This window comes from Peromyscus eremicus, chromosome 20, assembly GCF_949786415.1.
Source record: "Peromyscus eremicus chromosome 20, PerEre_H2_v1, whole genome shotgun sequence".
Lineage (NCBI taxonomy): Eukaryota > Metazoa > Chordata > Mammalia > Rodentia > Cricetidae > Peromyscus > Peromyscus eremicus.
In genome coordinates this window covers 37,230,562-37,258,271 of record NC_081436.1, presented here as the reverse complement: position 1 = coordinate 37,258,271, position 27,710 = coordinate 37,230,562, and the positions used below count along the sequence as shown (strand labels likewise).

General features: G+C 46.7%; 1 protein-coding gene and 1 long non-coding RNA gene across 4 annotated transcripts in view; one reads left to right on the top strand and one right to left on the bottom strand.

The window, feature by feature from the left end:
• Positions 1–17,576, bottom strand: part of Asap1 (ArfGAP with SH3 domain, ankyrin repeat and PH domain 1) — a 279,840-nt gene extending 262,264 nt beyond the window's left edge. For 2 of the 3 annotated variants that reach the window (XM_059247917.1, XM_059247920.1), the window contains exon 1: positions 17,498–17,575. In XM_059247917.1, coding sequence (XP_059103900.1) covers positions 17,498–17,556 — 59 coding nt within the window. In that variant the 5' untranslated portion in view covers positions 17,557–17,575. Of the gene's footprint in view, positions 1–17,497 lie in introns of all 3 variants that reach the window. The other variant, XM_059247916.1, reaches the window with a different exon arrangement.
• LOC131897061 (uncharacterized) lies at positions 444–14,569 on the top strand. Its single transcript, XR_009375573.1, has 3 exons — positions 444–1,634; positions 10,498–10,551; positions 14,202–14,569. It is a non-coding gene; the product is annotated as an uncharacterized LOC131897061 (long non-coding RNA).
• Positions 17,577–27,710: the final 10,134 nt, after the last annotated feature.

The window sequence follows — 27,710 nt, the reverse complement described above, 5'->3', positions numbered from 1 at the left end:
ACACACCTTGGGCATTGGCACGCGTCACCCCAGAATAGACTGCACCCAGATCTCTGCAAGCTGATCCCATTATCCTTGAGGTCTGACTGCACATGGTCCCTCCTTCCTACCCATGCCCTTCTCACTTCGGATTGATCGCTCTCTCTTTGCCCTGGCTTATTTTCTTAAGTTACACACCATCAAAGATTATCTTGTTCTTTCATGTTTTTTTTATTGACGCCCCTGTCTTGCTTGCTGTGCACTGAATCCCCCAGCTTCTGCAGTGATGCCTGGCAAAATAGCAGGTACTTTATAAATATTTGCTGGATAAATGAATAAACAAGCAACAGTTCTGGAGAACGCAGCCAAGAGGAGCGAACAAACCAATTCTGACTGCAGCACTATGAGAGATTCTCGTCGGTATTCCATCACATGGCACTACTGCCCAACAGAGGCTTGCTCAAAAAAAAAAAAAAAAAAAAAATGGAAAACCAGTGACAACAGGGAAATGGGGCTGGAAGGGAGAGAAGGAAGTGGCGACTTTAGCCAGAGAGAACTTCAGAGAGGAGCCAAGCCTCGGAGGATATGTGTGTGCTAGGTAGAAGAGAGTAACGTATGTGCAAAGGCACAGGCAGAGAAGAGCACGGTCAGCCCATGTCACCAGCGTCCCCTCCCTACTAATCTCCTCCGATGCCACAAAAAGGCTTGCAAGGCTCCTTATTCATTCTTCTATATAGAAATGGCATTGCCCATTCAATCTGGTCCATAACATCCATTTCTTTCTCAACCTGGCAGGCAGATTGATCACTTCTCAGCCCTCACCTCTCATAGGCTCTGCAAGTTGAGAGCAGATGCTTGGAGCCAGTTAAGCCTGGGACTCGTATCTCTATCCCACACCTTCGATGGGAAAAAAAAAAAAAAAAAAAAAAGACACACTTGTCAGCACATTGGAAATCAGGAGGCTGGGAGCACCAATCCATCAGGAGCCAACATGGGGAACTGGCCTACCTGAGAATGGATGGAATGCAGAACAGAGGGCAGAGCACAAAGGACCTACTATGTGCTGGGCACAGTGCTAGACACTTCTTTGAAGTGGTTGATTTGCAGCCACGCGTGGGATTTATTATTAATTTAACCCCAGGTGAATCAATCAGAGCTCACACAATAGTAGTTTGTTCAAGGTCACACAGCACAGAAAGGGCTGGAGAATCTTCCTGATAGGCATGGAGGTACCACAACCAATGGAGGAACTAGCATCCAATGACTCCAGTGGTATTCTTGAATGCAGGAGAATCTGAAGCCAGCATCCACCTGAGAGACAGCCAATGGCTACAGAACAGCATCATCACCCATCTCCCTGTGAGGTGAAAGGACTCTCCCAAAGCCCTTCAGGAGTTGGGTACCACAGGTAAAACCCCAGATCTCTTGGCTACTCTCTAGACATAGCTACTTTCCCTGCATACAGCTCGCCATGAAGACTACCCTTTGTGACATAAACAGGATTTCTCCTATTTGAACCCTGAGACAGGGAAGCCAGAGTCCTCTGGGGTTAAACACGCTATTGATGTGACAAGTCAACACCTCATCCTTTGCTTACAGCCCAAGAAAATTACAACAGTCCAGGGGTGACAGCTTCCGACCAGACAGACATGGAGGTAAGATGGAATAACCTCAAGTTACCAGCAGCGAAGGGCTTCTCTGATGAGGATAAACACTAACGCTGTCCCCTCTGCATGTGGCAGAGCTGCTCTTAGCAAGCCGCGAGACAATAGTTCAGATACAGCATCAAAGTTATCAGTGTTGCTATGGACTTTATGGCCTGTTATAGCAAGTGTTTGTCATGTGCTATAATTCCTATCTTCCAACTACTACTCAGAGAACCTCAGTTCTTAGCAGAGGGGAACAAGCAGGATGCAGGAAGTTGGGTGTGAGTTGGGTGTGAGAGAGGGTGGTACCTCTGACTGTCTGGGGAAACCTGGGCAAGTCACCTCTGAATGACTCCCCATGGCCTAAGCATCCATTCATTAATGACAATGACCAAGTGGCACTGCCTCTGAACCTCTTCATAGCAGTAAGCAAGGCAGATGATACCCCACCCTTCCAGAGGTCATAATGTAGTGAGTCAGAGAGAGAAGGTGAATGGTGAGAGCAAGATGGTACCACATATGAACACACACTTCGGGAGTTTATGTGAGGCTTGATGGAGCCACACCAAGCAAAGAGCACAGCCTCTGGGTGTTCTGGCTAAAGGTCTGCATCCAGGAAGCCCCGGGAATGGAAAGAATAAACTTTAATAAACCAAGAGAACTCTGTTCTGGCTAAAGCATAGATAAACGAAGAGGCTAGTGGTAGAGATACAGAGAGGCTCAGGCAGGGCAGACAGTGGAACAGAGGGTTTAGCAGGGGACATGGGAAGGACTTCCTTAGTGCTCAATGCCTGTCCTGCTTCCACATGGCTCCTGCCCCTTGGGTCTGCAGCATGTCACATCAAACTCATGTCCATGTTCACCAGCAGGGTGCCGGACATGAAGGGGCAGTGACCTTAATCCGCATTTTAGAGGAAACCAGTAGCAAATGATAGGTCCAAATTCTGTCCTCGATCCCACGAAATTAGTGGAATAAAAGAGCTCCAGCAGGAATGGGTAAGAGTCATAGCCTCTGACCACGTGTACATGCACATTGGAGCAGTTTCGAGGGGAACAGGGCTGTCCTCTGCTGATGGTCATGTGTGTGAGGTTATCCAAAGAGCCAAGCAGACCAGAGACTCCTGGATATAAGCTGATTAAACTCGACCATCTGTGCTTCTGCCTGGCTAGCATCCAGGACTTGTTCTCATATATTATATTCCAAGTTCCCATAGGGGAAGCCATCCTTCCCTATTCCTATGGGGCTGACCTTCAACCTCTCCCCCAACTCTGAGAACGGTCAGGTGACACAGGACTGTCCGAACAGCATATTCCATCATCTGGTCCATAGTGACTGAAACAAGGCTGGGCATGTGACCCAAACTGGGGAAACCAAGTGAGAGCTCCTGGGAAGCAAAGCTCTCTGTCTTCTGGGATTGTTAGCCTGGTAGCTATAAGGCAGGTACTTCTGAAAGTCCCTACAAGGAGAACCAGAGAATTAAGCCATCACCATTTTGTGGTCTCGGGGAGGCTGGTGGAAACCTTTATGGGCTACATTCTGACTGGCAGAACTAAGTTACATAGGATGAGCACATGAAGGTTATGCCTACCCCTGATTTCCAGTCTCCCTTGATGCTCCCTGGTCCACCATGATGTGAACAACCTCCATTACATGCTGCATCTACCATGGATTACGCTGCTCCAGCACACCCTCCCTGACATGATAGACCTAAACTCCCGCAACCATAGACCAACCTATTTCCACCAGGTATCATGGGTACAGTGACCCGAAAGTAACTAATAACATGATGAAGGGGAAGAGTTTTGGTGGTGGAGCAGAGAGAAAAGAGATCGAACTTTGGAATCTAATGGCTGCCGGGGCTAAGTTTTACCCGTAACTGTCATATGAACAATGAAATCCCTTCATTGCTTAAGCTGACCTCAGATGGTAGGACAGTTAATCAGCTGGATTTGGTAGCAACCAGCAGACAAAGCCCTGGACCTGTCTGTGAGACTTCCAGAGAGACTTAGCTGAGGAAGACCAACCCCGCTTGAGTGCTACCACCCTGTGGGCTGAGGTCTCAGACAGAACGAAAAGGAGAAAGCGAGATGAACTCTAGAACGCACCTCTCTCTGCCTCCCCACAGTGGACACCGTGTCACCGGCCGCCTCCGATTCTTGCTACCATGCCTTCCACACCACAAACCAGAATCAACCCTTCCTTCCTCACACCACTTCGTCAGATGTTTTATCACAGTAAAGAGAAAAGTAAGTAATGCAGCTGGGGTTCTGTCCCTCGGAACTAAAAAGCTGCTGACACACAGGCAACACGCTCCCTCACAACTACGTGTGCCACTCTGTACGCCTCAACTTGGTCACTGCCTCCTAAGAATGGAGTGGGACAGGTGGAAATTCAGACAACGTCTTGCCGACATACTTGGGAACACCGAGCTGAGACCTGTGCCTGGCAGACCCACTCATCACTGCAATGAAGAAAACTCTGTTTCCCCCTCTCTGGAAGTTTCGAACACAGCTCAAAGCCGGCTCCCCTCAGCCATGAGCTGCAGTTTCAGAGCCTAACGGTTAATTATCTTGCTGCTAATGAAAGGAGAAGCCATGAGCTGTGGGCCAGCTCCCTGCAGCCAGCCCTGTTAACGACCTGTCTGCAGTTCCTTTGTAAACCTTAAAACCTCCCTTTTCAATAGTTCTGCGGCTTCGCCAAAACAGTCACTCCCCATTTCGGCTTGGCAAGCACATTTTGACTGTGGAGGTGATGTTGCCGCTTGAGCTATCAATTGGCAGGAAAACCCACATACTTGTTTATCAACACCAAAGACCCCTTTCAGGAGGACACAGTATAGTTAGTTTTTTTATAGACAACAACAAATTCCTTATTCAAATCTGTACCATGCATTGATCAACTTTAGTATAGAATGGCTATCGAAGGCCGCTATTTCCTTTTGAAGTATCTTAGTAAAAGTTCTAATCAGCAAGGACAACTGTGAAAACAGAAACCAAGGTCCATTAAAAGGCCCCAAGTCCCATCTAATCATTGCCAATCGCTTGGATAATACATACGAGTATTGTCGCATCTGTGATGGATTCTACAAAAGAACAGGCCTACATCCGGCACTTTATGTTGATGCTCAACTGAGCCAGGGTCACCAAATGTGTATTTTTCAAATGTGTCTATCCTAGTAAGCACTGTAAGCAGCCACCATGGATGTGTCGTATGGTGGAGGTGTCAGACCTAGCCAGAGAAAATGCAGATTGCCAGGGGAAGACCTCAGGGAGGGAGCTGCAGAGAGAGATCAGCTGGTAAGCTTACTGTGCAATCATGAGGACCTGAGTTCCAATCCCCGGCACTCACCTAAAAAGCTGGGTGTACATCTGCCAGTGCCGGGGAGGCAGAGACGAGAGGCTCTCCAGACTTCACTGGCCGCCAGCAAGGCGAACTAAATCGGGGAGATCAAGGTTCAGTGAGAGACCCTGTCTCAAAAGAAGAAGATGGGAAGTGACTGAAGAAGACACCCCCAATACTGTCCTCTGGCCTCCACATGTGTATGTATACACACACATACACACACACACACACACACACACACACACACACACACACACATCACACTAAAGGGGAAGAAAATAAGAGGAAATTGAAGAAAACAGAGAGGAAGCAGCCACAGAAAAGACAGGTTATAGAGCAGGTAAAGAGCTATTTGAGAAGCTTTCCCTTTGCCTGAGATGTGGGCAGCTGAATGCCAGGAGCACAGTGTCAGGAGGTACAGAGAAAGGGGCCGAGAAGGCAGAGAAATGACGAGAAGCCGAATCCTGAGACAGGACAGCATTTGTGAGAAACACAGAGGAAGCCCGTGAGTATGATTAGAAGCAAGGTAGGGGTTGGGGGTCTAGGCAGCAAGGGGGCGGATTCTCTAGATAATGGACAAGAGGTGCTGTCGCCATTGACACAACATGCAGCCCAGCACAATTCAATGTCACGTGGAAACAGGAAGAGCCAGCCATGGCAGACATGAGATCTGAGCATTCCTTACCTGAAATGCTCAGGGCCAGATTTGTTTGAGTTTTCAAATTTTCTCCATTTTGATATTTGCATATACATAAGGAAGTCTCTTGGGGATAAACTCAAGTCTAAACATGAAATTCATTTCTGTTTCATCAACACTTTAGGAACACAGCCAGAAGGGAATTTCAAATATCCTGAATACCATACATAAAATGAAGTCCCATGGTGTGGAATTTTCCACCTGTGGCATCGTGTTCGAGGCCCGAAGAGGCTCTGATTTTGAAGCACTTTAGATTTTAAATGTTTGGAATGGGATGCTCAACCTACATCAAGTTTGAGGCGCCTGTTGAGAGTTAATACGGCACTTGGGCTATCAAGTCTAGAACTTGGAGATATAATGTGGAAGTCACCATGCTACAGACAACTTCGAAAGCATTCCAGGATTGGCTGGAACACGGGGCACTGAGAAAGAAGGGGCAGTAACCAGAGGGCATCTGGGTGGGCATGGGCTGTGGAGACTCAAACACAGAGTGAGGGAGGGGCAGCTGGGTCAAGTGCTTCTTGGACGCTGAACTGACTTGAAGATTAATTCCAAAGCCCAGACATTCAGAGCCAGGTAGGATGCATGAGGCTCACCCTCAAAGAGCTTTCCTAAGAGCCTGGGATACAAGCAAGAACTGCAACCTCCAGGGCCTGCTGCCCACAATTAAGTTCTACTTATGCCATGTACCAGCACAGTGCTCTTAAGCAGTTTTCCAGACCTCCAAGGACTTCAACATGTGCAAATAACGATCCTGTCTTCTCACAAGGTTGCTGTCTGGTTGAAAGTTAACCAGCAGCAAGTGCTTAGAAGAGAAGGAGCAATGTTGGGCTCACGTTAAGTACACAGGGTTATCTACTACTGTGTTTTTGTTGTTCTGATTTATGCCAAGTACCAAGTACACACTTCACATGTATTGTACCCCCACTTAACAGATGAGGAAAAGTACCTAGGACCACAGAGTAAGGTTTCAGGTGGACCCAGCATTCATGACTAGGTCAGACATTGTGTGCTCTTAATGATTGCTGTGAAATCCCACTTTTCGATGCCAAGATGTCTGGTTGAGGTCCTCTGTAAGGAAACTGGCTGACTAATACACTAATTGTGCTCCACCTTGCCTTCCCACAGGTAATCATTGCTTTTAGATTAGTGCTGGTGTGTCTGACAGGGATGGGTATGTCATGTGTCATAAGGCCATTTTGCCATTGTGTAAACATCAAATTCACACAAACTCAGATGGTATGGGTCAGTAACCACTGGACGTGACCTCTGGGAGCAGTCAAGAGGCACAGTAAACATGAACTGTGTAAGCCTGCTGCAGGCAGACCACTCAAGACGCTTTGATGGCAGAATGCTTTTCTTATTAATAGTAGTATATTCTAAAACAATAAAAAGTACAGTAAATACATAAACACATAGTGCAATCTTCACTGTCTAGTGTGATGTGTATCATGGTATGTGCTGTTCCTTTACAAAAGCGCATGCCCAGTACAATGACAGCCTGTGACAGTAGTAAAGTGTCCTATTCTTATAAGGACCACTGTTCCATATCTGATGTGTGCTTGCTCAGAACATCGCTGTGCAATGCCTATGACTACAGCTAGCTACTTTGTATTTCACAAGATACAACAGGTGAGGAGCAGGATACTAGGAGGCACTTTCCAGACTCGGTTGTATCAGAATCCCATGTAGTCGGTACATGCAGATTCCTGGCTCCAAGCCAAACTGAAGGAACCAGAATGGCTAGAGGAAAGACACAGGGAAGCTTCTTTTTTTGTTTTGTTTTGTTTTGTTTTGTTTTGTTTTTCGAGACAGGGTTTCTCTATAGCTTTGGAGCCTATCCTGGAGTAGCTCTGTAGACCAGGCTGGCCTCGAACTCACAGAGATCCACCTGCCTCTGCCGAGTGCTGGGATTACAGGCGTGTGTCACCACTGCCCGGCAGGGAAGCCTCTTAGTGGCGAGCTCCCCAGGTGGTTGGAGGTACACTCAAGTGTGAGAAGAGGTAGATGATGTGTCTGTTTCCTGCAGGATCCAACACAGCAGCCACGTGTATGGTTCATTTGAATTGAAATGTAAATTCATTCAAATTAAACAGACATTAAAATGCGATTTCTCCATCCACTAGATGCCTTTTAAGGACACATGGCAAGCAGATGCAACAGACAAACATGTCTATTGTCATAGGAAATGCCGGGAAATTCCTTCCAGCCTAAGCATTCTGGGACTCTTAAAAAAGTAAAACTCAAGGACTTCACATGCTTCATGCCAAAGGCACAAAACTCGGTCAACATTTGCTTTTTTTTTTTTTAATCTGTATTCAAGGCATAAGGGTATATAAATCATTAGCCCACTAGGATATATTATCAGCCCTATTATATTGGCTTGAAGTGAACTATTTGCATATTTCTTTCCGCCAACATTCCCTGAATGTCTTGAAGGCAGGAAGCATACAACAATTACTTAGGTCTGTTATTTTCTACGCCTAGGGCTTAAGTAAATGCCCAGAATTACTTAATTGGTCTAGACAACATAAGAGAAATATGAAGCTGCCCGTGCTTTGTTCTGGCTGAAAGCCTCCATCCCTATGAAAATGGCTACTACCGTGAAAAGCAGAAAATCACAAGTAATGGCAATGTAGACCAGGAACAAGCCCCGCCTCTGCTGGTGGAAATGGAATTGGTGTAGTTGCTACAAAAAGCAGTACGGTGGCTCCTTGAGACAATTAGCATGGAATTACCATACAGCCCAGCAACTCCATTTCTGTGTATACACCCAAAAGAATCGGAAGCAGAGACTTCAACAGATATTTACACATGCCGGCTCACGGCAAAATTACTCATAATGGGTGCAAACAACCCACTGTCCATGAATGAGTGAATGGTGGATAAAGAAAAGGTAACAACCACACACACACACACACACACACACACACACACACACACTGAAAGTTACTCCGCCTGAAAAGACAATTCTGACCTTGCTGCAACACTGATGAGCCTTGAAGACACTGTTTTAAACGAAACTGGTCACAAAAGAGCAAATCTTGTATAATTCTGTTGATATGAGGTACCTTGAATGCCCAGATTTATGGAGAGGAAGCAGACCGAAGGTTGCCATACAGTGTGGGGAGAAGGAATGTGGACCTAGTATTTGGTGGATCCGGAGCTGCAAAGGTGAGAAGACTTTGCCTGTCTGCTCGCTTTTGACTGTTTTGTAGTTGGGCCACCAAACCCAGGGCCTTCCACGTGCCAGGAAAGTGCTTTCCCACTGAACCACACCCCAGCCTCTGAAGTCTGGTTTTGCAAACTACAAACCTTCTGGAAATGGGGGTGTGGTGATGGTTACACAACAGTGTGATTGTACTTACTACTATAGAACTATGCACTTAAAAACAAGTGATCATTTTATTATGTATACTTTACCACGATTTAAACATTCTAATAAGAATTTTTTTAAAAAAAGAAAAGCATTCAACAGTACCAACCAGAGGAAATAAGTCAGTCTCACAGCTTTGAGATGTGAAAGAATTTTGGTTCCATATCTGTCCTATCATACCTTAGGTAGGTACTGCGACGGGAAGAAGACAATGCTAAGATGAGACATGGAAGTATTGTAATAACCCTAGTCTGTCATTTTCTTGACTCCTTTGCCTCTTGGAGTCTTCCCTAATGGCACTCAATTTAGCTGATCACTCAAGTCCCCCTCTTCAGAAAGGCCTCAGCTTCTATGTCTGAGAGGCAGGTCAAGGGTATCTGTGTTTTCCCAAGGTTGTGCAAATCCATAGGATTTGTATTCCAAGTCCTGTGGAGACCTGTCTCATCTTCTACCTGGCTTTTCAGAGCTGTGCAACATTTGCTGAGTGACAAAAAGCAAGTCCCTTTGAATAAGACATTGAATGGGGGAAAAGTATGTTCACCTGTATGATTAATTCCAATCTTTTCCTATGAATAGTGTGCCACAGTTTAGGGCAGATGATCTGGAGTAAACGTTAGCCTTTAGTGAGCACCAAATACATACCAGGTGCTGGACATGCCCTTCATAGGCTGTTTCCCATTTATTTCTCAGAGCAATCCTATGGATGAGGACAGGACAGACTTCTATTGTCCTGTCCCTATCTGATAGAGGAGGAACCAGAGATGCAAAGGAACTAAGTCACATCCCTCAGAATAAAACTTATCTTTACATGACAGTCAGCTATCATAATTATTCTTATATAAAAAGTGACCATCGCTGGGCGGTGGTGGCGCATGCCTTTAATGCCAGCACTCGGGAGGCAGAGCCAGGTGGATCTCTGTGAGTTTGAGGCCAGCCTGGTCTACAGAGCGAGACTCAGGACAGGCACCAAAACTACACAGAGAAACCCTGTCTCGAAAAACAACAACAACAACAACAGCAAAAAAGTGACCATCATCTTTTTAATGCTACCTTTTCTTTTTCATTGTTTGAGATCAATTTGTTTTTCATCATTTGAACTCATTGTTCATGGGAGGGCAGACTTTTGTCTGGTTCATAACTGTATCCCGTTTTAAACGCTGCTGCCTCCCTCAGACATTTCTATGGGAGGCAACTTTTCGTGTTTCTGAAAAACATGGTGATGGTCCATCCTGACTGTCAGTTTAATATGATTTGGAATCAGGAGGAGACAAACTTCTGGATGTGTCTGCGAGGGAGTTTCCAGATCAGGGTTAGCTGAGGAGGAAAGGCCTGCCCTAACTCTGTGCTCCAGGAGCATCCCATGGGCTGAGGTCCTGGGCTGGACAAAGGGAGATAGTGCGCTGAGCACCGCCATTCATCTTTCTGCTTCCTGACTGCTGATGCAATGTGTCCACAGCCTCACACCCCCGCTGCCATGCCTTCCTGCGGTGATGGACAGCGCCCTTGAACGGTGAGTGGAAATAAACCTTTCCTTCCTGAAGCTGCTTTGATTGGGGATCTTGTCATAGCAGTCCGAAAAGTAACTAATACACTCTCCTGAGGGAAATGATAGCAATACACTTTGAAGATGAACAGCCCTACACAGTGAACTTAGGCCTTTGCTATGGAAAATGTGCTACAGAAGCTGGGCAGATGCCCAGCTATCTTCCTTCTGGGAGGAATAATATGTCCTGGCATACCTCAGCCCAGGCACCCAATGCTTACTATGAGCCAGGTAATCCTGTCAACATGATTTGATTCTAGCTGTCCTCACAAATACCCCCTAGCATCAAGGAGCGTATAAGATGCCCAGGGCAGACTGGCAAGAAAATGTACCTAGGCCACACAACAAGCCTATACTGTCATTGGGGAATCACCTCCTTGTCCAGGTCTTTACCCAGAACTCAATCACCCCACCTACTAGCCCAGGCAACAACATTGGTGACAGCCGCAAGAAGGAGGCCTCTTACCAATGGGAGTTCCCACAGGAACTTCCCAGCTAATGCACAAGGGAACATCCACCAGTTGAGTTTCCTAGCTAGAAATAGGAAACATCCATTCAAGTGACCAAAGGTGTCACTCTCCAGATGTGTACCCTTTACCTGCAAAGATACCACTTACAGAGGGTAAGGTGATCACCCAGACTCAGGGCTTCATGAAGCACTCTGGTCTCTGTAATGAGCTGCACTACCCCATTAAAGATATGCAAATCTCAACTACCAGCACTCATGAATGTGACCATTCATTTGAACACAGGATCTATAAGCTGGTCATGCTGGCATTCATCTGTAATTCTAACACCTGGAAAGTACAACCAGGACAATCAGGAGTTCAAGGCTAAACTTCAGCTCCATAACAAATTCAGGGCTGCCTGGGCTAATGAGACCCTATCTCAAAAACAAACAGACAAACACAAGAAAATAAGATCTTTGCAGGTATAATCAGGTATACATTTAGGTGAGGTCACAGAGATGCAGACAGTCCCTAAGTCTAGTATGACTGGAGTTCTTACAGGAAAGGGGAAAAGAAAACACACATTGCAGAAGCAGGTAGCATGATTGACAGCCCAGAAGTACCAAGAATAGACAGCAAATACGGAAGTTGTGGGTGAGGTGAGGAGGGCATCTACCTGCAGACTTGCCTAGTATGTGTAAGGCCCTGGGTTCCAACCTTAGCCCCAGGAACAATCAAAACAGAAACAAAATCCCAAGAGGTAGAACCATGTCTATGGTACTAAGATCCTTGAGAAAACAGGGCTAAGTACACACACACACACACACACACACACACACACGTACACACATATACACATATATACATACACATTCACACACATATGCACATATGTACACACACACACACACACACACACACACACACCTAGACACAACATGGAAGCAGAGGGGGAATTTTGTTGTGGAAGGAAGAGGACCATTATGAAGAGGGAGGAGAAGGAATAAGGGGGTGGGGTGGGTAGTAGTGGAGTATGAACGTGAGCAAGATATAAGGAGATCTGAAAATATACATGAAAATGTCATAACGAATCCCATCATTATGCACATTAACAAAAATGTTAATTTTAAAAATAAACCTAAAAAGGAAAGAAAATGTAGCCATCTGTAGAGTGAATACAGCTTTTAAAACAACGACTGGACGTGAATGATGCTCACAAAGGCCTGGCCATCAGAGCTTCTCACTTATTTCCAGGGCTCTATATAGGACCCAGCATGCTGCATCTTTTCCTTACTTTCTCGAAGGAAAGGAAGGAAGGGATGGAAGGAAGAAGGGAAGAAGGGAGGGAGGGAGGGGTGAATGGGAAGGAGGAAGAGATGGGAGGAGGGATGGGGAGAGGAAGGGAAGGAGGGAAGGAGGGATGGATGGGAAGGATAGAGGGGTGTAGGGAGGGAGGGAGGGATGGAGAGAGGAAGGGATGGAAGGAAGGAGGGAAAGAGGGAGGGAGGGAGAGTAGGTGGGAGGGAGGGAGGGAGGGACAGGATAATATTTGCCAGACTCTCAGTTTGGGGAGAACCCTCCAGCTTGAACCTGCATAACTGAAGTTCTGCCAGAGCTGGAAAGTAGCCGCAGGAATTCTAGGCTAACTTCAATGATAACAAAAGGTCTTTCACAATGGCGCTCTTAAAAACTGTTTTTCTATCATACATTTCTTTTTCTTTCACATGCAGACCCCTAAGGCATCCTGACCCTTTCGGCTATGCTAGAAATGCAGAGTTGAGAGGTTAGCCTTCTGTGTTTGGCTTCTGGGACACGTTTCCTGTCCATGTGCAGCCCACATTCCTGACCCCTGCCCTGTGGCCAGAAAGGGACATCAGCTGGACGCAGGGAAATTCAATTTGGGCTAACAGCCGGCAGCATGATAATGACGGAGTCTGCCTTGACATTGGGAAAGCAGAGGCTTTTCCCAGGGCTTGGCTTAGGAGGGCTGCGGGCTCAAGTTAGGTCATTTGTACATACGAAGGAAAAACCTGAAAACAACGCCAGCTGGTTCCCAAATCCGACTTAACAGCCATGGGCTGTTGCCCTGCCTTCCTGGTGTTATGCATGGCGTCGAAAAGAAATGGCGCTTATGCATGTCCCCCCCCACACTCCAGGGCACGGCACCTGCACTGCTGTGGATTATGATTTCCTCATTCACTCACTCATTCACATTGCCTTGACTCACAGTGTGGGAACCTCCATTCCTAGTTTTTCCTTTCCCTCCACTGAATTCACAGCTCCAGTGTGGCCTGCTGCTTGGAGGGCCAGGCAGCTCATAACTGTGACAGTGACAGGCAAGACAAGAAGAGCTGACCCCTTCTTAGTATTTGCTGGCAGAGGTGGCGAACACGGCTTTATATGGCTGAATGTGGGCTACATAGAGCTGGATTGCCCACTAATGTGGGAACATTTCCCCATCAATCACTCAGTGGAGTGGTTAGGCTGGCTTCCAGACCCATCCCGTGGCCCCAGGGCATCCCACACTGAACCTAATCTAAGGGTCCTGTGGTCTTCCCCTCTTCAAGATGGAGTACCACAGGACAGGTTGTTTCATCTGCATGGACCCTGCATTCCAGTGTCCAGCACCTAAGAAATAGGCAATGGATTGTCCCTTCAGTGAAAGAACAAAGGAACTGAGTGATAGAAACACAAGTCTTTGGATTACAGTTCAGAACACGGGCTTTGCAATCAGCTGGGTGTGACATCACTCATGTTCTACCACTTGCCAGTTATGGCACGTGCATGCGTGTGTGCATGTGTGTGTGCGTGTGCGTGTGTGTGTGCGTGTGTGTGTGTGTGTGTGTGTGTGTGTGTGTGTGGTGTGTGCAGGTACACACATATGTATGTGTATGTCTATAGAGGCCAGAGGATCATGTTGGGAGTCTTCTTCAATCTTTCTCCACCTAATTTTTGATCCAAGTCCCTCACTGAACCCGGAACTCAATGATTCAGGTAGATTGGCCAGCAAACTAGGGATTTTTCTACCTCCTGAGCACTGGGGTTACAGACACGTACTACCACTCTTGGCTTTTCCCCCCACTGGCCAAGGCTTCAGGGGCTTGCACTCAGATCCTCATGGTTACACAGCACATACTTTACCAACCAAGTATCTCTCTACCCCTAAAGGACACGTTTTTCTGAAGTCTAAGATAAACACACAGAGCCCTCTATGTCTTAAGTGGCACAGTCGGGGAATTTGACATGCAAAGAAGCCAGCACCCACGTCAGGAAAGAGATCAGCAGAACCTCGGATGCCCATCACATCTGCTCCCTTTCAGCTACGGTCTGACTCTCATCTTCAAGATGGAGGGAAGCACTTAGACTCAAAGGCAGGGAGCGGTATGTCAGTGATTATTACATGGTATTAACGGTAGCACGGCATCAGGCAGCGGAAGGCAGGGAGGGAGAAGTCGTAGCACAAACTGAGGCTTTGGGACTAGCAGAGGCTGTGGGAATGCAAACAGTGGAAGCAGTAGTAGCAGTAGATGCTGCTGCAGCAGCAGCAGCAGCAGCACTAATAGTGGTAATAGAGAGGGAGAGAGGCCGGAGAAGGCATGCATGGGTGGTGGAAGAGGCAATGGGTCAAAGTCGCAGTCAGGGTCAAAGCTGAGGCAGCATTCATGGTACACCGGGTACTGGGGCGGGGGCTTTGCCTTGGCTCATCCACTGCTCACAAGAACACTTAGCGAAGCTGTATGGAATGGGTTTTCACAGATGAAAATCCTGAGGCTCAGAAGGGTTAGCAGATTTTCAAGGTCACTTGACTAGTGTCCCGCAATTAGAACTCCAGCAGTCTGGCCACAAAGCTTATCTTCGCAATAGCATTCACTCAGTGAATAGTAGCATGCCTAAAGAAGATGGTAAGCATATTCTCACTGCATAATGATTATATTTTAACCAAGTCTTTTTTACTTTTCTTTTTTTCCCGAAACTAAGTGTAGCCAGAGGATTAAATTTTGGTCAACAAGATATATGCGGGAACACCAGATATATGCAGAAGCACCACATACCCTGTGTAATGTGTGTATGTACATGAGTGTTCACATGTATGGGCAGGTTCGTGTGTGTGTGTGTGTGTGTGTGTGTGTGTGTGAGAGAGAGAGAGAGAGAGAGAGATTTAATGTCAGGAATCCTTCCTCAAGCCTTATTCATTAAGAGTTTCTCATTGAACGGAACTCACCAAGTGGTTAGTCTTGGTAATCAGCTTACTCCAAGGATCCTGTCTCCATCTACCAAGGCCAGAATTACCAGCAGGGTACCACACTGACCTACCATTCACCTGAGTTCTAGGATCTGAATTCTAATCCTGAGGCTTGCGTAGCAAGTGCTTTAACTGTGGAGTCAACGCCCAGCTCCTACTTCCTACATTTTTAAAGTCAAGGGTCTCTTAGGATTTATGTCATTCATAGCAAAACCTAATTCGAAATAATGCCATGAGTTCTGACAATTACAGTACAATCCATATGCCCTAAAAAGATACCTACAAAATCAATGCCACTTTGTATGGTATTCTTGACTTCAAAAACAAAACCTAATAATAAAACACAACAGGATTTGAAAAATCTTGTAATAGATGAACTATTAAAGCAGACATGTATAGATAGCCTTGTTTCCCTGGAGACAGTTTCTTGTCCCCTCATGTCTGGGTCACATCAAAAGCCTCAGTTTGGTTCCCCTCTCACTTCTCCCACCCACCCATTCAGTATTTGTGCATGCGTGCGTGCGTGCGTGCGTGCGTGCGTGCGTGCGTGTGTGTGTTGTGTGTTAAGCATGTTCACGGATGTACCTGCAGATGCCACAGCTTTATGCTCAGACATCTTCCTTAATGACTTCTGCACATTATGCTAAAGATATGTTTTCTTAATGAATCTGGCTTATAGTTGCCTATACTGGCTGGCTGGAAAGCTTCAAAACTTCACCTGTCTCCACCTCCCCACCCCCCACCTCTAAGTGCTAGAGTTACAAACTCACAGTCCCTTGGCCCTGCCCAGCTTTTGCATGGGTACTGGATGGAGATCTGAACTTGGGTCCTCGTCCTTGCACAGCATCTCTCCCTAGCTCCCTATCCAGAAGACTTTCGCCTAGCCAACCACCCTTAAAATTTGTTTTCTGCCTGAAAATGAAATAATCACTGCGCTCTGTGTACCTACCATATCCAAACACTTGATGGCATAACTTTTCTAACCTGTGCCAAAAAAATCTGAAACATAAATATTTAATCACACACCTCCCCCCTTTCCTAGATAAGAGAGCAGAAGTAAGAGATAAGGTCAAAGGTTCCACTGAGATTACACAAATCTGCACCGGGGCCAGGAATCAGCCACGCCCTCCGGCACTAGCATGCATTCATCACACTACACTGATTTCCAGGCAACACCAGCCACAGCAGATGAACCCGTGCCAGGCAACCCTCATGATTCTGCATGTTTCATGGGGCCTCTTCCCTGAGCAGTCAGATTTCTAATTGACCCCTGAAGTTAAACTTCTCAGCCTCTCCTTTAACTGCCCCAATTCTAGGACTCAGTATTCCCAGCTGCCAAATGGGGTAAACCTACTTTCATGAAGGGATGATGCAGAAGATCTGGGGGAGAGGGCCAGAGAAAATGACTTCAAATTCAGCTAGGAGAGTTATTTACCAATGTCGTCATTCCTACGCAGCAGTTCAGATGGGTGGACAGGATACAGTCATCTCCAGCGAACTTCAGCTGACTAAAGTAGCACCCACAGTAATTCCTGACCACTTCCTGATACATCCCTCCATCTCACCCTGCCCCACCCTGTGCACTTCCTTAGGATTAAAATTCAACAGGTAATGACTGTGATAGAAAATTGTGCGAAAGGGCTGCGGATGTAGTTCAGTTGGCAGAGTGCTCACCTGGCACATATGAAGCCCGGGTTCCATGCCCTGCACCCATAAACCAGGCATGGTGGTGCACACCTGCAATCTCTGCACCGAGGGGGAGAAGGAAGATCAGAAGTTCAAGGCCACCCTCAGCTACATGGTACAGTCAAAACCAGCCTGGGGCTACATGAGATCCTGTCTCAACAAGAAAAGACAGTCAAGATGGCTCAGTAGATAAGAGTATGTGCTACTGAGTCTGAGAACCTAAGTTGGATCCCAAGAACCTATATGATGGAAGAGAGAAAACCAACTCCCAAAACTTGTTCTCTGACTTCCGCATGTATGCCATAAAACACACATGCACAAACAAATAAGCATAAAACAGAAACAAAAAAAGAGAGAGAGAGAGAAAGAAAAATTTCGGAGGTCCATCCTTCTACAAATCCTGAAAGAGCAGTGGGCACATTTCCAGTATGCTGTTTCTAACCCGCCCTGCTCTTGCTTTTTTAGCCAGTGTTGCTGGCTGAGCCCCCAAAGCATCAACATGTTTCCCAGACACGGTGGGCCAGGGACCACTCACCGATTCCATAGTGAATCTCTTGAGGAAAAACTGGAGAGCCGGGAGGCTGAAGATCTCATGTCTCAGCCGTCACATCCGAAAACGACCTGAATCGTGTGGGAAGAAGAGGGGACACAGTCAGCCAGGGGGGCTGGGCAAGAAAACCTGCACCCAACCAACAGAGGCGGGGCCCTCATTAGGAGTGCTCTGGCTCCCCAGGGTGGCCAGTCAGCGTGTGAGGGTGGACAGCTAGCATGTGTCACTCCCCACAGTGGGGCTGACACCTCCATCAGAAGCAGCTCCGTGCAAGACTATTCAGGAACTTTCTTGCCTTCTATTCCTGGCTCAGCCTTGGAGAGCAATTTACAAGTCATTAACTTCTCTAGGCCCAGGCTCCTTAAACATGAACTAACGGTGTGTGGCAGGTATGATGGACAGATAGACAGACAGACAGACACATGCAGCTATGTGCTTACTGGAAAGCAGAGAAACCTGTCCCAGGAAGAGAGCAGATGGAGATGAACCTACATATTTCAGGACAGCCCCTGTGAACCTGGGAAAGGACTTTAATTAATGCATGCATACCAAAGCTTAATTAATTGCTGAGTTCAATGAATGCAAGAAGTCTGGAATGAAAGACATTGCATAAGGAAGTAGCTTTACTATCTGTAAGATAGAGAGGAAAGAGAGGTGGGTTTGTAAACTACCATGAGCCATGGGGCCTGCTTGGGAGGGATTTCTAGCTCAGAGTGATAGCTCCATCCAAGACCGGAAACTCTAGACCCCACCATCACCCTCAACCCTATATCTGATCCATCCCCCAAGTCATGTCTACCTTACTTCTTAAAAACCTATCCACAGCTGTTTCTGTCTCCTCTGATGCCCTGGACCAAGTTCCCAGTATTCTCATCAGGACCACTGCAACTGACCTAACCTCAGTACTAAATCATGTCTCCCATGATGAAATCAGGGGAAGTGTAGCATGACATCTACATATCTATCACCCAGCCCAGTCAGCATCAAGCAGTGTTGACAGCATCAAACTCACACCCACTCTTCAATTTCCTAGTAGTCAAGCATGGCATTTGTCTTTTACAATCCATATCCAAACAGGACTCACATCTATTTTTTTAAAGGTTTCAATTATGTGTATATGAGTGTGTCTATGTGATATGTGCACATGAATGCATGTGCTTGCAGAGTCCAATCCAAAAGAAGACAATGGATCCCCTGGAGGAGGAATGACAGGTTGTTGTGAGCCGCCAGATGTGGATGCTGGGAACTGAACTTAGGTCCTCTGCAAGAGCAGTAAGTACTCTTAACTGCTGAGGCATCTCTCCAGCCCCAAGATTCTGTCTCATAAACAAGTTGATGTGCAAGATAAAATTTATAATAATCTGATAGTGTCATCTCTCACCTCTCCACCCCCAGCTAACCATCTTTCAATGGCTTCTTGGTACTCTAGAACAAAAACTATTTAAATGTAGGTTGTCCCTATGGGGGGGGGGGGATAGGGAAAAGTCGAGCAACAGTAAGTTTCTGAACACCTAACTACCAAAAGTGAATTCAAAATCAAGTACATGATGAAGCTGGGGTGCTTTGGGGTACCCTCAGCCTTGTTTCATTGCGTGACTTTTCTTCACCCTGAGCTCTGATCATGTGGCATACACACTTTGCACTGTGCAAGCCCTCACACTGATGAAAGCTGCTTAAAACACCTCAGCTCACATTTGAGGCCACTGTATGCTATGAATTCCAGTGCTCTTATGGAAATATGGTGGTTTGATTATAGAAAACAAGGACTTTCACTACTTTCCTACAGTCATGTCTCAGCATCGAGACACTGAATCAGTCTGTCTTTGGTCTGTCTTGTATCAGAATGTTTGATTTTGGGAAAAAACGTGCTCAAATTGCTGACTTGAGTTTCATAGAACAGGTTACGTGAACTTTTGACTTAGGATCAGGACAGAATGTCCAACAATTTCTGAAACAGCCTTAAATATACTTCTACTTTGTACTATGTATCTGTGAGAAGCATCATTCTTTGAGCTGCTGATTCTAAAACTGAAATATGGATCAGCGCTGAAAAACACTGAAGATGCTCTGTGTCTTTCAATCTCAAGTATTCAGCCAGGACTTAATTTGTGTAAAAATAAACAAGTACATCCATCTCATTAGTGTACATACTTGACTTCCTCTTTAATAAAAGGTCATTTTAAAATAAATGTACGGTTTCATTTGTATACATGCTTTATAAGCTTCCATAACAGAGGCTGCTTTAAAATTTTTCAAGTGAAAGAGGGTCAGGGATGGACAAAGTTTAAGAAGCGCCGCTCCATGAGAAGAATGCAAATCACTAATGCAATGCTCGCCCGCCTTGTTGGCCTCAGTTTGCCACCAAGTCTGACAATCTGAATTCCGGGGACCCACATGGGAAGAGGAAAAACCAACTCTCCCAAGCTGTCCTCTGACTTCCACACGCACGTAAAAATGGCACGTTAAGAGGACACATACAAAAATAAATGAAGAAATGTATGCATTTTTAAGACTAAGTAGACATGGGAATATGAATTTATGAACACCAATGATCATGAACACGAGTTGGGGGGGGGAAATGAAACCCTGTACAGGGACAGCTAGGATGACAATTGACACAGCTATTCTTGCCGAGTTTCCACCTGCCTGGTGACAACTTGACCCCCACCAAAGCCCTCACGACAAAAGTCCTCTTTACAGAAGAGAAAATCAAGACCAAGAAACAAACAAACAAACAAACAAACAATACCATGCTTGAGACAGCGCATGGAAGAACCAGATTCTGGATCCAGGCTCAAAAGCTTGGACCGAGAATGTAGTTTGGTTGGTAGAGTGCTTGCCTAACATGCACAAAACACTGGGTTTGATCTTTAGCACCACATAAATCATGCACACTTATAATCCCAGCACTTTGAGAACAGAGGCAGAGGCAGGAGGATCAGAAAGTTCAGTGTCATCCTAGGCTGCATAACGAAGTTGAGGCTAGCCTGAGATACATGAGACCCTGTTTCAAAAAATGATAATAATAATAAAACAAATAAACAAACTGCAGCCATACTTCTTGTGCATAAAAATGTCTTCCACATGTTGCTACACGAGTCCTGGTCCACTCACCCACCTCAGCCTTAACCTTTGATGGGTTCTCAGAACCCCACGTTCATCAGGTAGCCTCACAGGCTCTCAGGTCCTTCTCTGTGAAATGAGGCCATAATTCTAGCCTAGCCCACATCAGTACGCACTATGAATCTTCAGAGAGCTGTGTGTGAAAAAGCTGTGTGAGATGTGATACTCTGCTGCCTTGATGATGACCTCAGCTGTGAGGTGTGACACTCTGCCGTCTTGATGATGACGTCCTAAGATGAGGTCAGCATCCATACAAGACCAAGATGTCTCCCAAAGTGCTCTAAGCTAAGCACACACATTAAGACTACTTTATCCTCTGAGACTGATTTTGTTCCAGAGGGATCAGGAAAACTACTAAAGCATAAAACCAAGACCATTCATTATCATAACACTTGAAGATAAAAACTGCTTTAATTTTAAGGCTGTTGTCCTCCCCCCCCCCCCCCCCCCCCCCGCTCCCTGCTCGGGACTAGCTTTTAGAAAGGTGAGATAAATAATACATTTCAATTGAAATGATTTTCTTAGAGGCTGAGAACCACAAATAAGTTTTAAAAAAATCATACTATTTAACAAATTGGTAGGTTTTTAAAAAGATCTTTTAATGTGTATGTGTGTATGCACCTGCATGAATTTATGTGCACCACATGCATGCTGGTGCCCACAGAGGTCAGAAGAGGGCATCGGATCCCTTGGAACTAGAGTTACAAGCAGTTGCAAGCTGCTTGATGTAGGAGGTGGGAACTGAACTTGGGTCCTCTGGAAGAGCACTAAGCATTCTTAACCACTGAGCCATCTCTCCAGCCCCCAAATTGGGATGTTAGTATTTTTGATTGACATATTGTACACACACACACACACACACACACACACACACACACACACACACGTGCACACACACTACACATGAACATTTGAACCTAGGCTGTGGGCAATGTTGCGGAGGGTAGTAGAACCTTTAGAAGATGGGGCTTAATTGGAGAAAGTAGGTTGCTGCAGACATGGTTTTGAAGCTCATACTTAATCCCGGGACTTCCTTTCTTCCTCTCTGTTTCCTGTCCATCATGAGGTGCAGAAACTTCTCTGCCACAATGCTCTGCTTGAGTACAGAGGATCAAGTGGCCAGGAGCCAAGCGCTCTGAAACCGTGAACCGAAATAAATCATCCAGTCCTTAAGTTGTTTATACCAAGTATTCTGTCATAGACACAACCTAAGCAATGAATGGTTATAGTATTTATATTAATTACAAATGTACTCTCTCCAGTGCCAAACCTCACAGACGAGCTGAGTTTTATTTCCTGGGCACCTCGCAGACATTGAATTCACATCCTTTCAGAAAGGATGTTATGAGCTCTGGGTCATCTGCAGCTGGCTACAGCTCAGACAATTGCTTCCTCTCGTAAAACCATGTCAGACACTTTTCCTATTTACCAACACGATTTTTCCTGTTCAGTGGGAGCTGTACTTAGACAAAACCAGGGGCCTAAAGAAAATACACCAAACATACTGCTGTGCTATTGTTCCTTTCCATCTCCTAGCTGCTCAACTTGTTTCTTCAGGGTGAAGCTCCGCCCCTTCTAGGAAGCATTCCCAGAATTTCCTAGCCCCATAGTTTACCCATTTCTGAACTCTTGTGGCATCAATAATAATGAAAACGACCCCTCAGTGAACAGTGTGCTGGTCAATCTCATGTGTCAGCTTGGATTGACTAAGAGCTGCCCAGGCAGCTGTAAAAACATTGGATGTGGATGTGTCTGCTGAGGGTGTTTCTGGGGTGAGTGGGCCTCATCCAGTCTGTTCAAGGGCCTGAATGCAGCAAAAGAGCAGGAGTGGATTTGCTCTCCACTAGAGCCGAACTCCATCTTCTTCCGTCTTTGGAGACCAGGATTCCTTGTTCTTAGGCCCTCTGATTCAGGTTAGGACCAACACCTTAGGTCTCCTGGTCCTCAGGCTTCCAGACTCAAACTGAACCCCATCACTGACCTTCTCGGCTCACCAGCTTGCAGATGGCAGATCGTGAGACCTCTGTCCTCATTAAAGGACAGCGCACCCTGCTGCAAGCAACACCTGCCTCTCTCTCCTGTCTACCCGCAAGAGGCAAGCTTAGAGGGAGCCAGGGAGTAGCTCCGAGATAAAGCCCTCAGACAAGGATGAGAAGACATGAGGGAAGAAACACACAGCTACCTCAACACGGAGAGACTCCCAGAAGAACAAGGCACAGCACAGTGAGAGTCCCTCTACTGGGGACCGCAGCTTCTCTCTCTGCTTCATGCCTTCATCTTTCATACTTATAGTCGCACATTTCCTCGGCCTTTGGCTTCAAGAAGCACACACCTCGAGAGGTATGATGACAGTTATGATGCAGTGTTGTTAGGAGGGGGAAAAGGATCATAAGGTGTGAGCATTGCCTGTGTAGGGCAGATGTGTGGCTGAGGAGAGGGAGACCCCATCCTTCACTGAGGTGCTTGGCTGAGGTTTAGGCACAGTTAGATTAGGTCTGTGAAAGAAGAATGTTAATTTCGTGTTTAATCTTTTATGTAGGTACTCCTCAAGGGTTTTTTTTCTTTTCTTTTCTTCCTTCCTTCCTTCCTTCCTTCCTTCCTTTCTTTCTTTCTTTCTTTTTTCCTTGCTTTCTTTTTTTTCTTCTCTCTCTCTCTCTCTCTCTCTCTCTCTCTCTCTCTCTCTCTCTCTCTCTCTTTTAATGACTGAAGCTGTCAGTTGCAGGGAGTTCCCTGGCTTGATTGATAGCTGTCAATCTTCCTTCACGCCTGGCTGCAGTGTCAGCTACTTAGGGCAGAACGGGTAACTGCTCCGGGCGGAGCAAGAGCATCGGTTAGATCAGAAGCACTAACGTTCTCCTCACTCTCCCCGTGTCCAGCAAGGCTGTAACCGACATTGATGCCACTCCTGTAGGCCTGTCGGGGGCAGCGGCAGGCTAAACTTCAGCCCCACTGTTTTCCCAGGAACCACAAAAGCTGTCCAAACAGACACTCCCTTGATAGTTCCTGGAGCTTTCATCGAGACAGCTGAGGGGGCTTTAAAAGCCTTGTGACTGTTCAGGGACACTGACACAGTGACGGATACCCAGATAAGACCTTGAACCAGCCAACCCCAGAAGTCCCAGAGAGACTCTGTTCCAATCACAGGAACTATCACAACTGTCATGGTGGCCGTTCCAACCTGGCTTCGCCCTGGGAGATGCTGCCTGTCACAGCAACCCCAGACACCATTCTGCGACTGAAGGAGACTTGGCTTTGTCATGACAGCTTCCAATGACTCACTGCGGTTCCACCACAGCCATCCAACATCCTCACAACTGTCTTCAATCTGGTAGGGAGGTGCCCCCGCCCAGGACATCTAGGGCTTATGTACAATTGTTTATAAGAAAGCAGCGATCCTGAGCTCAGTCCAATGGAGTGTCCTTCTATTCACTTCCCTATGTTGCCTCTACTCCTGTTGCAGTCCAAAATCTAATGAGGCCTCCTTGACGGTTTTATTGCCTACTTGTGGTCTTTACCACATGAAGGGCAGGCTAAGCTGATGGCATGAAGAACAGACAACTCCCAGGGCCGCCAGCCCCAAGCATACCCGTAGCAGCAGCTGAATAGTTCCAGAAGGAGGGGGCAGGGACTGTGAAGAGCAGAAAGTACAGAAGAATTCCAGAAAGCCACCAAATATTAGTGCCTCCCTCTCCCAAGGAGCTGCAACATTATGAGCTGAGAGTTCCAACAGTCAAGACTCCTCCGAGCTATAGTATGACCTTCTGAGTGCTAGGTAGTTACTGTACCTGAAACTCAGCCCTGTAACATGGAATGCAGGGGGTCCTGCCAAGGTAGGCTTAGAGATGCTGACACTAAGGGAGAGCTTCTATCTAAACAGAGCAAATGACCCATAGCCAATAGGTGATGGAACAAATAACTGTCACTATGGTGACAACCCCAAAATAGAAAGGACACCTGCAGCCCAGAGTCCTGACTTAGCAGCTTGTCATCAAGATCAGCAGCATGGACATATTTCATACGCCTGCTCATCCTGTTGGGTGTGTCCGGTGACCCCGGTCCCAGTGACAAACAGAGAGGATGCTACTTCCAAAAGCCTGCAAGTCACCTTCCAGGAATAAAACCTCAGTGTCCCAGGCTCCACTCAGTCCAAGGACAGGGAAAACAGTGTAGGAAGAACGTGCATGGGAAGTTTTAGTCCGTCTGGAAGCCTTGTGGCTGAGTGCTTCCTTGAAGCATTCAAGTCCAGTGTCAGATCCTCTGCCACCTGCCATCATGAGTCCTCACCAAGCCCAGGGCAGCGAGAAGCATCTTTCTTGCTCTATCTTCAGGAGACAACAATAACCCTCACAGCCTAAATAACAATTGCTTTTTTTTTAAAATAACAAAGCCAGTACGTGTTGCATGGCAAGTATGTGTATCACACAACAAAAATGAACTTCTTTAATTTCATAACAACCTGAGAGCAGGCATTGCTGCTCCATCTCACGGGGAAAGGAATGGGCTAAGACAGGATGAGCATATTGCGAGAGTTTTTATGACTAACCAATGAAACTTGGTGTCCTGGTTAGCTGACAACCTGACACAGCCCAGAATCATCCGAGAGGAGAGTCCCCATTGAGGAACCTCCCAGGTCAGACTGGCTTGTGGGCATGTCCGTGAGGGATTATCATGATCATTAACTGATGTGGGAGGGCCCAGCTCACTGTGGGCGGAACTATTCCCTGGGCAACTGGTCTTAAAACTATATAAGAAAGCTAGCTGAGTATAAGCCAACCACGGAGCTGGCTCCATGGTTCTTGTTGCACTTCCTTCGCTGTGAAGTGAGTTGCCTAATCAGAGGTTAATCAGAGGTAGTGCTGTGTGGAAGAGCAAGCAGGCCTGCCTGCCTTCAAGTTCTTGCCTCAATTTCTCTCAACAAAGAATGGTGATCTAAAAATTGTAAGGTGAAATGAACCCTTTACTCCCCTAAGCTGATTTTTGTTAGAGTGCTTTTATCACGACAACAGAAATAAAACTAGAATACCTAGATATGTCTAAATCCTTTCTTTCCCTTGGATCTCACCAGCCTTTCAGAGCAGGCTAGGCCTTGGGAGAGACGACTCTATTGCACGCATCCTCCACTTGGGATGTTAGAAGTGAAAAAGGACTTTTAAGAAGCTAGCCAGACCAGCCTCACTCATGTTCATGCCTCATCCCATCAGCAGCCACCACCCTGCCACCCAACCACACAGTCACCTGGCCACACAGCCACACAGCCACCCAGCCACCCAGCCACACAGCCACCCAGTCACACAGCCACCCAGTCACACAGCCACACAGTCACATAGCCACCCAGCTACTTAGCCACACAGTCACACAGCCATATAGCCACACAACCACCCAGCCACCCAGTCACACAGCCACATAGCCACACAGCCACACGGTCACATAGCCACACAGTCACACAGTCACATAGCCACCCAGTCACACAGCCACCTGGCCACATGGCCACCCAGCCACACAACCACCCAGCCACCCAGCCACCAGCGACACAGTCACACAGCCACATAGCCGCACAGCCACACAGCCACCCAGCCACCCGGCCACATAGCCACCCAGCCACACAACCACCCAACCACCCAGCCACCCAGTCACACAGCCACACAGCCACACAGTCACAGTCACACAGTCACACAGCCACCCAGCCACACAACCACCCAGCCACCCAGCCACACAGCCACATAGCCACACAGCCACACGGTCACATAGCCACACAGCCACACAGCTTAGCTATGTTCTTCTCAATCATCTTATTTCCTCCCTCTGCAGTGGCCATATTTTCACAGGTTAGCACGTCTGACACAGAAAGTGTATTCCTGTCAATGCATTTCAACTCCTGCTTTCTCTGCCAGCACTGTTAGGACATCAATAATGCATCTTGGAATCAAAGAAATCCCAGAATCAAAAGAGATAATGTACGTCTAAGTAACATTCCAATACCATCTACTAAAAGCTGAGCACAGACCTCACAGGACTGTCAATGTGAGAAACAAGGAGCCAAATCCCTCCTTCAGATCTCCCAATGAATCCTTCTGAGCACACCTGGTCCCACATGAAGACTCACCCACAGAGCCCCTAGTCTAGCTGTAGCTCATACATCCAAGGCTTGGCATCCTTGCCTATCTGCGGGGCTAATGAGAAAAGAATCCCAACCCCTCATCCCGACTGTTCACATATAACATGTGAATGATACCCGTCACACTGGAAAAACATGGACTAGACATCTGATTATCTTTTCTGTTGCCAGATCCATTCATTCCTACAATAGGTGGCAGATATTAACAAGGTACTGAGCCGAGCGGGGCACTGTCTTCTGGTGCAAATGACACGGGTGAATAGCCGTGGGCACCCACAAAAGGAGAAGTCACTATAAAGAAGAAAAATGATGCAAATGACCAGATGGAGTGGCTTCATGGAGCTAGCGGACGGCAGCATCATGTTTTGAGGTGGAACAGGAGGCTATCCGACAGACAGAAAGGAAGAGGAAATTCTAACACGTTAAGTGCAAGGCCACAGACTACGGAAACTGCCCATTGTGGAAATGTGTGTTGCTCTATCAGGCAGTGTTGCTACATCCAGAAGTGTAAGGCAGTATCTGTACGTTATTTCAAGGCACTAAGTCTGTTTCCATCTACAGCTGTGACCAGATGCAAATGCGAAGGTTTGCATTGTAGGAGGCTCTCGACCTGAAAGTTAAGTGACATGGAAGGACGAGGCTTTGCACTCTGGGAACTGATGGACCAGAGTCCTGCCTCTTCCCTTGCCAGCCTCAGCTTAAGCTTCTTGCCTTTCTGAACCCAGGTATTCTAATTTTTAAAGCTTGCTTGCATAATAAAAGTAGCCTCAAGCCAGGCATAGCACCTCCACACCCAGCACTTGGGGAGAAGAATGAGGATCAGAAGTAGAATGTCATGGCTATGTAGCCAGTTTGAGGGTAGCCTGGATACAGGAAACCTTGTCTCAAAAATCAATAAACAAATAAATCCACATCCAGCCTCACCTCGCCAATTCCTCAGCTGATCTTGTTTCCTCAAAC